We start from the raw sequence: 19,059 nt of genomic DNA, 5'->3' as shown, positions 1-19,059 counted from the left end.
TTGGTTGCTACCTCGGAAACACCAATGACTGGACTTTCCCCCATTGTGCAGTTAGTTTCACTGTGTGGTATTACCAAGGTGGCATTACCAAGGCGGCATACCTTGTTCCACAGTACCAATGTTAGTTAGGGTGAAAGGGGCACAACACAGGAGGACCGGGGGTGTGGGTGTGTGTGTGTGTGAGAGTCAGGTGGGAAGGGAACAGGCCGTGCTACCTTTCCCCCTTCACCAAGATTTGTGTCAGATGTGTCCTGTCTTCCTTTTGATCTCTCTCTGAGAGGATCGGGGGGGGGGGGACAACTCACATCAGTGGGACAGGAAGCGTCTGCCTCTTGTATGGAGGGGGACCCTTTTGGGCGGAGGCAGTCTAAGCGTTCTGTCCCACTGCTGGCGTTGAGCCCACGCCTGTTGGCCAACTACCCTGGGCACCTCATGAGGCCCAGGCTGTAGAGGGGGCTCAGTAGACAATGGAATGGGTGATTGGTACCCTTTGGATTTGGGTCTGTCCTGTCCCATGCCTTCCGTTGGGGGAGCCGATACGCCATCAGGGCCAAGCAAACCGTTGACGGTTCCCTGGTATGGGATACTCGTGCCGTGCCACAGCCTTCTCCATGGTTCCCCATGTTGTGTGGTCATTTGACCGGCACTAGAGCCTGTAAGTGTATCGGGCGTTGCAGGCAGAACTTAAACCCATCAACTTTGTAGAATGGGTTACCTTTGTGTTAGAGCGTCAGCTAACCCTTTTAAGTTCTGACCGCCTGAGTGCTCCGCAACGAACCACAATCCTTGGGCAGATGGGCCTGATTCTGGCAGCGCAGAGTCGCTATGTGCCACATCCTGCAAGTCCATACTGTGCTTTTGGCAGGAGCAGTTTCGGTCATCCAGATGGAGTCTATACATTGATTGGTATAACGGAATTACCAAGGTAGCCGATTTTTCTTGCATTATTTGATCAGGGAAAATTTATATTGACGATTGTTGGATATCGATCGGTTTTGTTCCCAGTTTTATCAGAATCTGCTGGACTGAAACTGGCATCAAGTTTGATTATGCTACAACTGTTTAAGTCTTTTCGCGTGCTAACGAATCCTCCAGATTGGGACTTGTCGTTGGTCCTGACGATGTTATGACACCCCCCTTCGAGCCTATGGAAAGACAACATGAAGTAGGTCACTATGAAAACAGTTTTTTGTTTGGCTCTCGTGCCAGGTAGGCTGTGTTAAGAGATCAGAGCACTGTCCTTCAGTGACGGATGTGCCTTCTTTATGAACCCACAAGTTATTTTGAAGACTCGGATGGGCTTTCTTGCCAAGGACCAAATCCCAGGGCGTGACCCGGAACCAATCGTCATCCCACGCCTCACTAACATAGTGGGCACGGAAGACCATTAGGAATGGATTCTATGTCCTGTCTGAGCTTTGAGCTGGTACTTCGATCGCATCAAGGTGTCTAGGGGCAGCAAGAAGCACATGTTTGTCTGTTATTGGCGAGGCAAGCAAAGTCACCCTGCCTCAAATATCACCATTGATTGTCGATATGGTCGTGGAAGCATATAATTTAACGGTTTCTTCAATGACCAGTTTCGAACGTCACCAGGTGAGGGTACACAAGATGCACGAAGTAGCCAATTCTTTGGACCTGATGTCTGGTGCCTCCCTCGCGCAGGTTCTCCGAGCAGGGTTCTGGAGATCTCAGAATGTCTTCATTAACTATTACCTGAGAGACCTCCAATCTATGGAGGAGGGTCTCTACATGTTGGGACTAGTGGTGACTGGTCAGATAGTGTTCATGGACCCAGCCTGTACCACCAAAACCGTTAGCACAATAGCACCTTCAGCTGAAACCAGCCTCTTTTTGCTTGGCGCTGCTGGTTTCGATCTGTGCTATACTGTTTAATACATTAAAATTCCTTGGGCCCTATTTTATTATTCAGGTGGCCGGCTTTAGTAAGCCTCCCTAAATTGAGGGGGGGGGTCTACTTTCAAGGCCCTGAAGGTCCCTGAAGAGTCACCTGAGAAAGAGGTGGTGGAACTTTCTCTTCCACGGGTGGTCGCCCCTCCCCCAGGTCACAGGGGATGCTAGTTTGATGCTTCCGTCTATGATGATGTGGATGGGCAAGTGTTCGGCAAGGGACCAAGTCTGAGCTTTTCAACTCTTACTCTTACAATGTAAAACAGCCGAACCCATGGCCGCCTATTTCTGTCGCACACAGATTGCGCCAGTTTATTCCAGCTTGGAAGCAGAACGGTTACAAAATTCTACTGCTATCTCCAACTTCTCTGTCAACCCCCCTTGGGCGGCTGCCAGGGGACTCCCTCATAGCGGAGACAATCCAACAGAAGGTAGACAGTTTGCTTACAAAGGGCGCAATACAAAGGGTAGAAAATCCGACAACAAGTATTCAAATTCAGGGTGCTCCCCTTTGGGTTATGCACGGCTCCATATATGTTCACCAGTGTTGAAACAGGTGGTGCGCCTGCAGCATCGTAGTCGGTACACATCAACCTGTGCCTAGACGACTGGTTGCTACACAACCAAAACAAGGGGTTGTTGGCCGAGCAGGTTAGGCTAACACAGGATTTACTACACAAATTAGGCTTTCTAGTAAGTCTAAAAAAGTCCCATCCACACTGACACGTTATTTGGTGTTTCTGGCCATGGAGTTCGACGCAGAGGCAGGCTTGTTGCATCCATCACAGGCTCATTGCCTAGCAATAAGCAGTCTAGCCGAACATCTAGTCAGCGTTTCCTCTGTGTTGCTCCGAGACCTGATGCGTATCATTTGAATGATGACGTCAGTTCGCAAGGTACACATGTAGTTCCCCAAGCTGTATTGTGCAGCTGCCTGGTGCAAAGGACATTGTTGCAACACCGGTTTAACCTACAGGAACTGGAACGGACAGCACCCTCTGCCTAAACATTACCAGAGTGCTAAAAACAGACTTCTGTAGGCCAGGCATTCAGGCATGCTCATCTTGTTTCAGAATTATAGCTGTAGTTCTTAAATTACCCACAGTGTACCTTAATTTGATGCTTTACTCAACTTCTACTCAAGGCCTGTTAAACAACTCTTAAATCAGGTCTTGAAAATGTCATCTCTCTGTTAAGACTCACCCTTGAGAAAAGGCCATTTCAGACTCACAATCTATTTGCAGAATACAATAATGTACAGTGTCAGCATTCAATAGCTCATGATCAATTTAAATTTGGACAGGGAGTGCAATAATTATGCTCAGTTATACTTACCTTACCACCATTCGATATAAATTATCAAATGAAAGTTGTATACAATGAGAGAGGCATTGTTATGGCGTATTAACAATGTTGTGTTGCACTGTAGCACATACTAATTATTTCCTGAAAAATGCTGTATTATATTTTAAATTCCTATAAAATTGTTTTATTTATGTAATGGAAAAGACTAAGTGTGTAAATTATTTTTATTGTTATTTACCTCCATGTTTAATACGATTTTGAAACATAGAGATTGGAACACGTCTGGGAATTAAAACATAACATAAAAAAAGACCAGACACTAGGTCATGAATGAAACTTTATTGACAGTGATATTGAGAGATTGCAATGTATGAGTACGTACAGGTGTTTTAACTTTGATGTAAGGTATGTTTTAAAAAAATCACTGGTTCTGATTGACGCGTACAGTCTAAAATTACTGATTCATAATACTAGTGTGCATGTTTATGAAACACTTATATAAAGGTGAAATGGCAAATCTGAATGTTGTTGGGATCATAGAAGGAGATTATGCGACATGAATACTGAATTTTAGTTTTATTGTCACAATTATGTCAAATTATGAAAATAACAGAAAATAAGCAAATAACGTTAAATCCAATTAAAAAACACAAATACCTGACATACTCATACTGCTAGTTGTTGGTGTATCTATTGCATCCAACCGTTCAATGTGATAAGTCTAACCTATGATTGATACTTTCATTTGGAATGCATGACTTTTGAACAAATTTTGATGGAGGTAAATAACAATAAAAACTAACATACACTCAATCTTTTCACCTACAAATTTGCAATTAATAAATGTTGCTATTAAACGTAAATATTTAATGTAATGCAACATTTAATGTAGTTCTACTTACACGGACCGCTCGTGTCCATTTCAACTTTTCTACATGCAGCAATCAGCTTCCGGTAGTATAGTAGGTACATAGAACCAGCTGACCCTCCCCAAAAAATCTCAACCGAAAAATGAAATACTTGGGACTCTCAGATTGCAGTGGTATGCACAGTGTTTACTGCTGCTACAGAGGAGCGTAGCAATGTTTTTATACCAGCCCCGCTGATTGTCCAAACTTGCATTGTGCGGGATTTGGCGTCTATACTGTGATAGACCTGGAAGTGCCTAGTTTTTTGAAGAGCGATTATTTTGCCACAGGCGATTGCAGGTGTTACATAAACTTTCACATTCTCAAGTTAAAGGTCTTTTCAAAGCTTTGGGCAGAAGTATATGGCGGTGTGACTATTCAAACTCACAGTGCTAACTATGTGTCCGTTAAAGTGTTAAGACGGTGTGCAAGTTAATACAGAGCCTACTCATGAACAAATAACGAATGATAATTTATTTACCATCACTGTCATCAGTCTAATCCTGGACTCAATATTTAACCCTCCTTATGAACACTTGAACATTTTACCCACAAGGAAGTTTTCTTGGTCACTCAATGTTTTTGGCAAAAATTTGACGTAACTCTTATTCTTAAGATGGAGGAGGACATGCTAATTTGGGCAGTATAAAACTAATGTTTGTCTGTTATGTGACATGTTGTCAATATATAGCTGCATCCACCACAAACATTAGCCACAAGTTAAAAAAGCACAATTATCCTGAACCCCAAATTTATCAGATTAGGGGACTGGCCAACTAACTGACAGGTACTATCATGTTCATGCCAAAGGATTTTTGTGGACGCAAATATCTTCATTGGCATCATCTGTCAGACCATGGAAGGTACTAACTGAAGGAGCCATGACACTATTGTTTTAGCTTCACCCAATGATCATTTGTCAATGTTTTTGGCACCTTCTTACAATGGGTTATGCTAATCTTGAGCATTCGGTAATATTCAGAGCATGTTCGGTAACAATAGACGAACTGCGCATGCACAAGATTGAAAATGACATCTAGTTAGAATGTTGTTGTTTCCGGAGATCTTGGCGAATTTTAATGAAAAATTGGCAGATATAACATCGATTGAAGAGGAACTCAGTCTGATGAACTATCGTGAATCTTTTTGTGTTTTGTAATGGTGGTGAGACGTAATCAATGATTGCCTGTGACAATAACGATTGCATTATTCAATGGTACCATCGTCAGTGCATGGGTTTGATGCCCGAAACTGTTTGAAATTTTCGACCACAGTGCATCGGCAAACACCACCAGAAAAGATAGTATTGAAAGATGGGCATGTTCTCTGCGATAATATTTTTTAGGAATTTTTGTTGTAGACGCTCGAAATCTTGTTCTTGTTACAATTGCTAATAATGAAAACATGTGAATTCTGTGAAATAAATGTTCATCTGTTGAATTTCTGGTTGTGAAATGCGTATTTTGACCTTTCACACCTAAACAAACCGAGTGCGCATGTGTGATGACCGTAGTTTCATAATACGCATACATCTTATGGTCACATTTAAAAATAGGCAAGGTTATATCATATTCCGCTAACTCCTCACTTGTGTAAGCAATCACAAACTATCATCGACATCAAGGATGAGCTAGACAATGTCCTTTTCAGGATTAACTTGGGTTGAGAGGCGTCGTGGCTCCTTCCGTTAATACCTTCCATGGTCAGACTTAGTTAGTTCCTAGCCCCAAAAATAGGATTGGGCAGCTGCTGCTTAGGTGAGTAGCCCATTTTTAGAGGGTCTTAATGTTGTTTGAGAATTTCCCAGTTGAGTCTTATTTCACATTTGTATTAAAGTCGAATCATAGATCCTCATTTATATACTCATTAGCTTAAAGTACTGCTAGTTGTTAGAACACTGTTTTTAGTTTTTACACCCACCACTTTGTTCGTTGGGAACTCTCCCACTTCCACTTCCCATACCTACCGTCCACCTGCCTCCTGTCACATTCCATAGTGGCAAATTTAGAACTGCTCATTTGAGGGCGCTGCCATCCATACTGCCAGTTCATCTGGCACCTGGGGCTTTGAATACTAAAGTCTACTGAGTTTTCATTTGATAACTCATATTGAATGGTTGAGAGGTGAGTATGACTTAGCTATGCCAACAATTCAAATTATATTTGGAGGAACTTAGTGTAACTGCCATCTGACCTTATCAGCAGATCAATGCAAACACAACTAAAACATCCTTTAATTTGGTTAATTTTATTCCAAAAAATATATTTTCATATATAAAATAAAAACAATCTAGAATAAAATGCTATATCACATAACCTTGTATGAAAGAGAAATTTTTTGCAGTGGTTATCAACAAGTTTCATCAATATGACAGTATTGCCGATTTTCAAAGTCGATCGCTTCCCCAGTCACTTCTACATGCACTACTACTAATTTCTGAAGGTATTCAATAATATGCAACTTTTTCATCAGACTAATCAGCTTTAACAGTGTTGGGGGTGATCCCTATTCAAAGTGAAATGGCTAAAATTTTCAGAAAAAAAAACACTGTACAATTTATCTACAACTGTTTCTATATTTTAGCATGTGATCAAGGCTATTGGGGAAAGTCATGTGAGCTCAAATGTTCAAGTACAAATACAGATACAGCTTGTAAAGGAAAGATTTTTTGTGTTTCTGATCCGTATGGATGTTCATGTCTTGCATCACAAGGAGGATTAGATTGCAATACAGGTAAGTTGAATAAATACACCTAGCAGTACTAATGGTTGTCATAGTGTAATGATGTGTGTTTCTGATCCATATGGATGTTCATGTCTTGCATCACAAGGAGGATTAGATTGCAATACAGGTAGGTTGAATGAATACACCTAACAGTAATAATGGTTGTCATGGTGTAGAGATGTGTGTTTTTGATCCATATAGATATTCAGGTATTGCATCATTCATATACAGGATAAGATTGCAATACAGGTAAGTTGAATAGATACACCAAGCAGTACTGATGATTGTCATAGTGCAATGATGTGTGTTTCTGATCCATATGGATGTTCATATCTTGCATGATATACAGGATTAGATTGCCATACAGGGAAGTTAAATGATAAACTCAATTCATATAGACACAACAAATTAGCAATATGTAGTAAGGTTCAAATGTATGGTATCGAGTGTCAGTTACATTTATAAACCTGGCTCCAATCAATGAAATTTGCTTCAACTCAGGTTTTAGGTTCAGTAATTAATATTCAATCAAATATTAGCTTTGACGTGTGTAGGAAACATCCAAGTTTTGCCAAATACTGATTTTTGAATTTCAATTTTTTTATCATGTGTGTATGTGTTTAACTACAACTTTTACTTGTTATGTCGTCTTTTACCAGATTGTCCTCCTGGAAAATATGGAGCTGGATGTACACAGACATGTCACTGTACCAATGGATGTAATGAACAAGGAATTTGTATTGGAAGTTCTGGTGATTGTCATGCAGGATGGACTGGCGGAAAGTGTAAAAGTATGGTATATTGTTCAATCACAACAATTCATGTTTAATGCATTATAGGTGTTCTGTTCAAGTAGTGTAATTATACCACTGGTATATTACGATTAGTTTATTCTAAAAAAATAGCCAAACTGGATAATTACTGATTCATGATCCATGATCGAACGTTAAGAATATAAGAAACAATCATGATTATGAGGCATTCATACTATTTCCCATATCGTGAAAGCATGCTTTGTTTTCAGTAATACATGTATGCTAACTCATTTCCGTTGTAGTTGCCTGCAGCAATATTCTTTGATGTGCAAGGAAACATTAATTCTGGAACTATGTAACCAAAATGAAACTCTAAATTATAATTAGTTGGTATCTCATATGATCAAGTAAAATTTATGATGCATGCAGTGTCACGTCATTGTAGTCCTATTTGATTGTTTGAACACAGGGACTGTGGTTTGAATTAGCCAATTGAATTACCAGATTATGATCATGAATAATAGGAGTGGAGCATGAAAGAGAATGCATGTGAGTGACATGAGTAGACCAGACATGACTTCGGCCTTGTATTTGCTATAACATTCGTGGTAATTGTGTAATTATTAGAATTATGCTGCATCTTGTGAGCAGAAGATCTTGTTCGAGATATTAGAGGACTGTTTGCTTCTGACTGTTAGACATCATTTATAGACGATTGGTGTTCATGAAGGTCTGACTCTTTTGCGAGGGCTTTTTACAATCAGTACAAATTGTTATCGACTACCGTTTGGTGGATATGTCTGGGTTTCAACTAGTCATCATACAAAGACAGCACACGTATAACTTGGAGACAATGAATGGTTAACTACAACAGATGAAAAAGAATGTGAGGGAAACGCACCATCTCAAGAATATGAAAACAAAGCATTTATTAAACCAAGTGAAAAACGCACGTTCAGACATCAAAGTGTGGCCTACCCAAATATATAAAAAAAACATCGAATCAACACTTCTAATCGCTTTTCCAATGTTTCTGCTGACAACAACAAAATTCAAGTGGACGAAGGAACTAGGTGACAAGAGTGTTCAAAATGATGCAATGGACGAAAATGTTTCAACTAAGAATGAACAATAAGTCACCAAACCCAGTACAATTTCAGCTTCTGTATACTGACCTCTTGGGACCCCTCCGATACGAGACAGAAATTGAAAAATTGACTGTAGGTGATCCAATTACGTGTCATGTATTAGAGTAAAGATTTTTCTCACACTAGGGTTGACAAACTGCGAATACCCACACTCGACTGGAGTCTGTTCAACCACAGCCAACGCAGTTATTTTTCATCTCAAAACCTGAAGGATGGCTCATCACTAGATTACACTCTCGGAAAAGTTATTGACATCGTGAAAACAGTAAAGTCAAATATGCCACAAGCACATTGCCATGGCAAAAGCAAGCTACTGAACAGGGGGGGGGGTTTATGCATTCAACTCACGGCTCCCTGAAATTGCCACTGAACATAACATAATCATTATTATCACAACAAGCTCTTGAGTTTGGCAGAGATGATATTCATATTAACAAATAAAGGTGTGGCGAAACTGGTCTAGTACAACATTAAACAATGCTTGCAAATGGCAGGCACAGAACGAAACACATCATATCAGTTCTCAAAGCCTTTCAAAACATGGTACTACCCAAATATTCGACCACAAACGCAACATCATAGTAAATATCGAAGCTACAATTGAATCAGACGAACCATGGTCAAGTGAACGAAAATTTCTGTAACTCGCACAACAAAACCGAATAACGACTACGCGCAAAGTTTGCAATTGCTTGGCCGGTTATTGAAAACGTCACAACTCACATTCTAGAGAACTATCAATGAAAGACTTATTGGATATTTTTATATAGCTAAGCAAAATCATGAGACAACGCATTTCACCAGCACTAAAACAATGATATGTGGAATGATTATGTTGTAACTCCTGAATCTAGTGCAAGAATTTAATTGAATTGTGCTTAGAAAACAACCTCATAATTTAAAATTGTGGGGTGATAGGTGACTCCATAGGAAAATAAACCTGCTACAATCAAAATGGTTGTAGTGCCATTGATTTTGCTATCGCCTTGAAAAATATTTTTGAATTAATGCAGTATTTTAAAGTTCACTGTCCAATTTCTATGTCATCATCTATCTAGGCAATAATGAGAATTGTAACAAAAAATAATCCTCAACAATTGCCCATTGTCCGAAATCTGACTTTGTTTTATTTCCACTCCTTTTTAGATTTTTTAGTGATGAAATCACTAAAAACTACAGTCATAATACTGAAGCAGGTGTTTGAGACTTCAAGGCTTTTCTGTAATTGGCTTCAGAAAATATTGCTAAAAACTAAATCCAAAAAACCTAATACAAAATGGTTTAATGAGGATTATTTTAAACTTCACAAAGAGCTAAAAGACAACTCTAAATTATTACAAAAATACCCAATTAATCCTTGAAAGCATTCTGAAATCACTCCATCTAAGGCCAAGAAATCTAATAAAAGTTATACATGTTTCACTGACCTGCATTTTTAAAACACAAATTAACCCAAAACTTCATATTTGTTCAATTATATAATTCAATATTTTTTCAAAATCTTGTATTTTACGTTTACCTACAAATGTACTGGCCTTAAAATTGAAGCAAACTGAAGCGAGGGACATGAATAAAAAGTACCATTTTATTTATTTAATGAAAAAAGCGTCTGGCATGATAGCTGAATTTACAATTTTAACAAAATAATATTCCCTGCGAAATATCAAATACAAAGTTAAAACTAAGGACGGCTTTACCACACACTTCATCTACAGTGGCTAAGCTGGGATGCAATTCAAGCCCCACTTTTTTAATCTTTTCGTTAATGACCTGCCACATATTTTTGACCCTCAAATTTATGACCACCATTCCTGTATAACACCAGTCATAGCAGCCTTCTCCATGTTGTTGATCAACATGTCAATTCTAAGACAGGTTTGCAAAGTTGTCTGGATAAATTTGACATTTACACAACAATCAATAATCAATAAGTTAATATGGAAAAAAAAAACTATTAAAAAAATTTTAATTTTATTCTTTGAAAGAAAAAAACTTGACACTGTGAACAAATTTACTGCAGCTTTGGCTTAGTTATCAGTCTAAATGGGGCGTTTCAGATCAGCTGTAGAAAAATTAAAAAGGACAGGTCACGAAGCATTGTTCTCCCTGGAAGAAAAGATGATAGAAAACTAAACATTGAGTTATCACTCCCTTTTTGAGAGACCAATCATTGTCTATGGCAGAGATGTCTCGGGTGATTAATGTAACATGAAATCAGTCATTGAGCATGTGCATCTCAGTTTCTGTCATTTATTGCCTTGTATCAAAGCACACATCCTAATAAGCTATTTATACCGAACTGAAGTTATCATTCAAAAACTATTTTTACAATCGTGCTAGTAACAATGAAAACACATACTAAGAGTTAAAGAGCAAATGATACTTAAATAAAGAACCAAAAATAGCAAATATTAATCACAAACAACATTTAAATACAAACATAATAATTACGTACTGCTACAACATTTATGAAAACTTTCAGAAAGTATTGAACGAAGACAATAAATAATGCTAAAAATAAACTAAAAACATGCTGGCTATTTAAAGGAATATTTCATATTCAAATACTTGGGTCATAAACCTTGGTTAACCCAAACCACCTCAAATAAAACCCAATTTGGCGGTTTCAAGGGCTAGACAATAGACAGTGCATCCCAGGACGACCGCATGATTTTGAATAAAAACAGCAATTCAAACCGATCTCGTTCACACCCTCCAAGATGTTTATTTGTAGAATTGACAGTTATTTTTACGTTGATTTGTAAAGACCAGATAGTTGTCTCTAAAATGTGTTGATCTATTTGTCAGCAAGCTTCATTTTACATTGTGTCTTGCCAAAAAAACAACACTCTTCTTCCAAATCCTGGTGAAAATAGTGCTGAAAGAGTTCTGAATAAATTGTTTTGTTTCGATAAGCTGTTACGCTTGAGTCGCAAATCAAAACAGAAAACAAACTAAATGGACTCTCCTGAAAGAAGGAACTACAGTAACTGTAAACATTTATTCAAGGAAAAATGTATTCAACTGCAGACGAGACTGCCTATAAAAAACGAACCCTGACCTCTGGAGATGCCTTATTAATATAGTGCCTTGTACCAAGGAGCCGCCCATGGCAGCATAATGCACGTTGCGATATTGCGATGCATGCTGGATGACAAGAGGGATTCTGATTGAGGTAACCAAGATAGCGGCGCATAGTGCATGACAACTCCTCACTGCCTACTGCCTACTACTCATGTACTTTCTAAAATAATCATTTATTTTTAATTAACCGGGGATTCGAAATGTTTGCACTTTGTCACCGAAAAGTAATATATCACAATGGCAGCAATTAATTTCATCGCAATACTGTCAGCTGACAATGTTATGGTGGTCGTAGCGTAACTGCTGTCTTTAGTTTTGACACAGTGACAGAGGGACTATGCTTTTGAGATGCCTTCACAGAAAACAATGTTGTCATTATCGATTTATTTTTTTCATCATATTTAGATAACTCGCAGTCTCAGACTTTACAAATTTAACCAAAAAATGTGTTTTCTTACTTCATGAACTAACATAGACACTAAACGGACTGTACTAGTTGCAGACAAAATGTACCAGTATGTACCCCATGGATAAACATATTTTACTGACCATGCCAAATCTACATCTTTCAAATAGTTACCAAAATTCAATTGACTTTTCATTTTGAAATTGTTCGACTTCCGCATGCGAAGCACACAGTACCAGTCTTTGCGGTTAGTGCATCTCTGTGTGTGTCTGTGTCTGTTCCACTGAAATTAAACATGATACATAGATGCTCTGGAATAATTCGCAGACCTGATTAGTTTATGGTTGAAATTCATGTATATTATAATTTAGTTTGCATATTAATTAGCCAATATTTAACTTTTCCACCAATATCTCAACCACTCATCAGATACAATGAAACTTAGTACATATACACTGAACTAATTACATGATTTGCATAAATTGACCAATTGCAACACAGATAACTTGAGTACCACTTACCACTCATCAAATATTAATGAAACAGTATTCATTGTTTGTACTTCTGACCTCCAATAGTTCTTTCTTAAGTTAAGTTTTTCAAGTCTTTGATTTTAATGAAAAAATTAGACTAGTGCTTTTGCTCTGTAGAATTAAGGGGACAACAATGTAAACAGGACGAGAGCTTGCAGTCCAAGAGAATCCATTTAAAAGTAGAACAGTAGAACACAAGGGAGTCATTATATTTTTCAATCCATGCATGTTAAGACGTGATGTTATGAGGCTCACTTGCAGATAGAAACTGATTACGACAAAGTAAAAGGCGGTTCCAGAAGGCAGACATGGAATGGCAAAGTGAAATGGAAACTAATAAAATGGATAGACCACTTAGAAATGAAGGTTGATTAAAATCAATGCCATACAACCATAAATGCTACATTGAATACACAAAATAACTAGTGGTGAGTGTTTTAAATGCGAAGATCAGGGACATGTACTTCATGTATGTGCCTGACATTGGAATTGCTGGCATCTAGAAATGATACACACCCAAGTCGCAGGACTCGAGTGACGTCACAATGGAGAAAGACCAAATCATCCAGAGAAACAGATGACAAAAACAAAAACAAAACAACAATAACCCTGACTGAAAAGGAGATAAAAAAAAACAAAGAATAGTTAACTACGAGAGATTGACATCATTACAGTGCCTTCATCTCAAAGAGGATCATCACCATACAACTGCAATCTAAGAAACTAATGAATGCACGTGCATGATGGGTTGGACAATTGGTGTCTTAATCAATACAGGACCAATAGTGACTCTGATGTCTAAAACGATGTTTTAGCAACCAGTTTTTATTTCATTATGCTAATAAACATTCTTGAGTGTTCTAATAATTAGTTCGAACATATAGAGCACTGAGCCTAAAAAATTAAGTTACATATTTTTACTACTTACGAATGACATTTTATTTCAGATCCGAGTTCTTGTTCTAATGGATTGTATGGTCAATTGTGCAACTATAATTGTCATTGTGAAAACAATGCAGCTTGTAATAAGAACACTGGTTTTTGTCTAAAAGGAGATTGTGCGCCAGGATGGATAAATCTAGATACTATACATTCTGATTGTCAACAAGGTTTGTATTTCAAATCAATGGTTTCTATGTTGAATTATGTAACTGTCATTGTAAAAACAATGCAGGATCTGATAAGAACACTGGTATTTGTCCAAATGGAGATTGTGCACCAAGATGAATAAATCTAGATACAATGATTCTGAATTCAAATCACTGGTTTCTATAGTGAATTATGTAATTATAATTGTCATTTTAAAAACAGTGCAGCATGTGATAAGAACACTAGTATTTGTCCATATGGAGATTGTGCACCGGGATGGATAAATCTAGGTACTATAGATTCTGGTTGTCAGAAAGATTTGTTTTTTAAATCACTGGTTTCTATGGTGAATTATGTAACTGTTTATATGAAAACAATCTTGCTCAAATGATGATAGTGATTTTTTTAAAAATATATTTTTTTTTTTACAAGATGGCTCCCTCAAATTTAGGCGTTTCGTCAACCACAAAGTAAATCCTGGGGAAGTTACCAACTTCTACTGTGAAGTCAGTGGTAATCCTGTTTTTGACTCTAATGACTTAAAGATATGGAAATATGGTACAAGTGACTACCTGACTCTAAACAATACAGGAAGTAGTAAATATATTGTCTTTGGAAATTCTACCAGTGTTGTTGTGGATAGTGGTGATATGTACTCCTGTGGTAATTCAATTGGATTTTCAGGATCGATCAGTGTGCAATTCTATGGTAATGAAATATTTGAATCATTTCTAAATTATAGTCACATTTAAATTATAATTGTTATCATAAATCATTTGCACATTTCAATAAGCTATTGGTGAACAGGTGAATAAAACAATTTTGTCATATGTAATATGACAAAAACTGGCCTAAAGAATGGTATCAACACTCTGAAATCATGGTTTAGGAAATGGATGCTAGAAATTAATATTACTGGAAAATAATAACAGGTTGATAATACTAGACCTGAAAAACAAAGCTTTAAAAGCCTGCTTCAATCTGAACTAAATACTTTTTCCGGAATCATGTATTCCATTGTGCATACATCTAAAAATGTTGATGCAGTAATTAATTTAGTCCATCTGTCAAGTGACATCAAGTGACCACATGAAGGGTTTAATTGTGCACTTTTGTCCAACGAAATTTTGCAAGATTTTGCTGAAAGTAAATATCAAGCCTCTCAATCGAGCATGTTTACTTAATGTTATTAAAATATTTATGTGATTTAGAACTGAATATTTGCAAAAACGTTAATGAATAAAGATACAGTGAAGCCTTAATGAAAAACATGCAGGAAAAGATGTAAAGAATTTATGCACAATAAAGACAAAGCCACAAACCATAAAAATGAACTGAGAACATACAAATAATTAAAAACAGATTTTATGCTACAGAAATACTTTTTAGTCATTAAAAACTCGCAATGACCGAGCTGGAGATAAGTGCACATCACTTACGTGTCAGAATGGGAATGGACAGTCAAGTACCAATCTCTGTAGAAAATGTTAAAGAAGTTGAGCAACACTTCTTGCTATAATTTCAAATATACAGTAAGGAGAAATAGAAAGATAACATAACATTACTCAAGAAAAAAACAACTGACAGTTATTTAATATTGATTATTTTAAAGGATGAATGTTGAGGCGAAACAACAGTTTTTTTGTCTAGACATTTGAGCGTCTTGTTTTGGTTTTTCCTGTTTTGTTAGTGTTGGTTATGTTTTATGTATTCAAGATTTATTTCTTCGTTTTATTTTCATCAAAACCTCAAACACGGGGTACAATAACAATAAAATATTCTATTCTATTCTATTCTATTCTATTCTGTATATACCGGTATGTATAAATATCAGTAACCATTCTGCTTTCCATCTGTAATCAGGTCTCCCTAGATTTAATGACACCAATAAGCCATATATAGATGTTGTAAATTTTGACCAGCTTACTGTGACCTGGAACAAATGGACTACTAATGATATTGGAGATGGTCCAGTTGAATCTTATAAAGTATACTACAGAGAGAGTGGTGAGAGTGACTGGATATCAGGTCAAGTTACACCAGTCAGTGATACAAGTCAGATGAGTTACACATCAACCATCACAGGATTACAGTGGTCTACTCAATATGAAATTACAGTGACTGTTAAAAGACCGGGTCCCCTTGGTGAAGGAAGTAAAGACATAACTATCACTGCAGAAACCAAGTGTGCAAGTATGTGGAATCAAATTCTTAAATTTATTTAATCTTATGTGATCGCTTTAGCACATCACCAACACACCATTTATGGCACTACCATGTAAATGTCAAACTTAACAGGTCATTTCACCTTGACATTTAATTGTAACCCATTTTGATATATGTGAATGATTATTTAACATGAATTTTCCAAACAAGTAGCCTCTCGGCCGAGATAGCTCTACTGTTAGCAATGTACATTCAATTAAAGAACTCATTAGAAAATGAACAAATCTGAGAGAGGTCTACCTGAGGTACCTATATGTATAGTATCAAAGCAATCGGATTTGCAGTTTTAAACAACAATTACATTTTTTTAATCAAAATTAGTGATTTAAAGATATTATCATGAAATGAACAAATCTTTAGCGAGGTCTACCCAAGTATCAAAGCATTAAGGCTTGTAGTTTTCAAAAAGAAGTCGAAAAAGTATAAAGTTGACACAGATGCCATTGAACAATCATTCACATTATACTATACCTGGTAATACATGTGAAATACGCCACAAAATAGCTGTTCATATTGTATAAGTTTCTAATTCTAGTAACGTTTTTCCTTCAATTATCCTTGTTTCACTGGATGTGCTGATGGAATTTTTTTTTTCAGTTGACTTTTGACAAGCACCCCCAATCTGTCGCCTAGAATTCTGTGTCCAATTCATCTTTATACATATTCAATCTTTCCCTGAAAAAAACATTAATTGATACTTAGTGCATGTATATATGTACCTTTGGCTGACCTCTATCATATTTGGTTTTTCTTGACATGTGACTTTTTATGAAATTTTTTGTTTAATGTCAGTTTATCTGATCAATTACTGTGGATGGCTTGATTCAGACTAACTTTCTTGTAGTTATACACATATATTGCTGGTGTGTGCTAACACGCTCTCCAAATATGATTCCATTGTACTTATTTAAACAAGTTTTACAATGCAATATTAGTGTTCGGGAAATTATGGAACTCATTATGAATAAATGTTATTTTTCTAACCTGTTCACCAACTAAGTATTTGTTTGTAGCCTGGTAAATCACTAACAAATTTATTTTCCCAGCGCCTTCAAAGATATAACACGTATACAAACACTATAAACAATACTAAATATAATAACAAAAAATAGGTAAAAGACCTATTGCAGTACAGAACTGAAAAGTAGACAAATAATTTAAAAAAAAGAATTTAAAAGAAGAATAAGTTGTTGATGGCATGATACCTGCATCTTGAGTATTCCGCTCCTCAACACCCTTAATTGCAAAAGAAAATTTAAAATATTTAGATTTGCTTTGTGTTTCTGATATTTACAGTAGTATAAGTTTCTTTAAAGATTTTATTATTTAGTTTATATACAATTTCAATTGTATTACAGCCCCACAAGAACCAACAATTGGGGATGTATCATCACCTGGGTTGAAACAACTTGAAGTTCATGTGCAGGTAAGCATTTATTGAACTACTTTATCACTGCAATCATATGATGTGCATATTAACTTTCGCAAATCAAGGAAATAGGCATTTCTATTATTTGTTTTTTGACAAGAAAAGTAATTTATTTGTCAAAATGTTGACCAAAACAAATATTTTGTGGGTTTACATGCGTTTTTTTATATTACCGTCTTGTTTGTCCATGTTCGGATTGAGTCAAAAACCGGAACTATGGATTGACCTATGTTTGTCCATGCATCTGTCCATATCTCGCTGTATCTTGCACATGCTATTTTTAATGACTTCTTGAAAACTACCACATCAGTTTTTTTTTTAGCTCCGCTGTCAACTTTGTAGAGTGGAGCTTATCATACGAGTAATTGTTTGTCGTCATCTGTCGTCCATAGTCCATGTCAACTTTCTTATTGATCTGATACTTGGTGTGTATGTATCTTTGATTGTCTAATTTTGATGAATATTTCCGACTTCTTGTTAAAAACCGCGAATCCAATTGATTCCCAGATAGACCACTTTCAGTTTCAGTTCTTTAATTGAAATGTGCATTGCTAACAGCAGAGCTATCTCAGCTGAGAGGCTGCTTGTTGATTCTTGGTATGTAAGTAGCATGGCTAGACCACTGTTAGATTTGTTCATTTCATGACAATATCTTCAATTCTCTATTTTAAGTCCCTGTTTGGACGGAGTCTGGGACTCATAATCCTGTCTTCTTTCGTGCGTCCGTGTGTCCGTCGAGAGCCATATTTCAGAATCTTTCAAATCGATTCCATTCATTCTTTGCATGTGTCTAGTACTTTATGTGGAACATATGCACATGCAGTGGTTTAGCGATTTGATTAAAAATGGCCGACTGGCAGCCATCATGTTTTTTGAAAATGTCTTATTTTGGACATGCTTTGTCAGTTATCATTCAAATTTGTTACATAGATTATACATGTTAGGATACATGTCCATGACAATTTCTTCCGCAATTGGATGAAGAATGGCCGATTGACAGCCATCTGACTTTTTGGCCTTCCAAGATTTATGTACCATTTTCATTTATATTTGGCACATACATCATACAAGTCAGTTTGTTTCATAATCATATCACAGATGGTCGAATAATAGCTGTTTTTATTTTTGGCCATATTACTATATCTGTCACCCATGTATCATTTTCTTTGATATTTAGCATGTCATAAATGGATACATGTCAATTCAATTTGCAATTTGATCAAATATGGCCGACTGTTGGCCATCTTGTTTGTTTAAAATGTGATAACTTGGACATGCTTAGACAGCTATGGTTATGGGGCTATGGACGTTTTACATTAGTGAACTGCAGGGGGAGTTTTCAATTTTATGATGTAGATGGGCAAGTGTAATTCACAGATAGATCACCATTGTTTGACACCCCCTGCCATGTGAATTTAAATTAAAGGCATGACAAATGTTAAATTGTATTCAACGTATTATTATTTATTAAAACTGCAAATTTGAGGACACTGCCTTCACCATATTATTCAACACAAGAAGGCACTTGACTTGTACAAAGG

The 19,059-nt window shown here is 36.7% G+C and overlaps 2 protein-coding genes across 2 annotated transcripts in view; both read left to right on the top strand.

The window, feature by feature from the left end:
• Positions 1–6,880, top strand: part of LOC144350646 (tyrosine-protein kinase receptor Tie-1-like) — a 64,640-nt gene extending 57,760 nt beyond the window's left edge. Inside the window, exon 5 of the mRNA XM_085504027.1 lies at positions 6,708–6,880. Within this exon, the coding sequence (XP_085360153.1) occupies positions 6,708–6,880 (173 nt within the window). The remainder of the gene's footprint in view (positions 1–6,707) is intronic.
• A 28-nt stretch (positions 6,881–6,908) lies between these two features.
• Positions 6,909–19,059, top strand: part of LOC102809392 (receptor-type tyrosine-protein phosphatase mu-like) — a 54,984-nt gene continuing 42,833 nt past the window's right edge. Inside the window, exons 1-6 of the mRNA XM_085504026.1 lie at positions 6,909–6,975; positions 7,508–7,639; positions 13,722–13,883; positions 14,296–14,571; positions 15,727–16,056; positions 17,448–17,515. Of these exons, the coding sequence (XP_085360152.1) occupies positions 6,909–6,975; positions 7,508–7,639; positions 13,722–13,883; positions 14,296–14,571; positions 15,727–16,056; positions 17,448–17,515 (1,035 nt within the window). The remainder of the gene's footprint in view (positions 6,976–7,507; positions 7,640–13,721; positions 13,884–14,295; positions 14,572–15,726; positions 16,057–17,447; positions 17,516–19,059) is intronic.

This window comes from Saccoglossus kowalevskii, chromosome 9, assembly GCF_978046115.1.
Source record: "Saccoglossus kowalevskii chromosome 9, keSacKowa6.1, whole genome shotgun sequence".
Classification (NCBI taxonomy): Eukaryota; Metazoa; Hemichordata; class Enteropneusta; family Harrimaniidae; genus Saccoglossus; species Saccoglossus kowalevskii.
The sequence above is the reverse complement of the archived record's forward strand: the minus strand, read 5'-3'. Positions and strand labels throughout refer to the sequence as shown.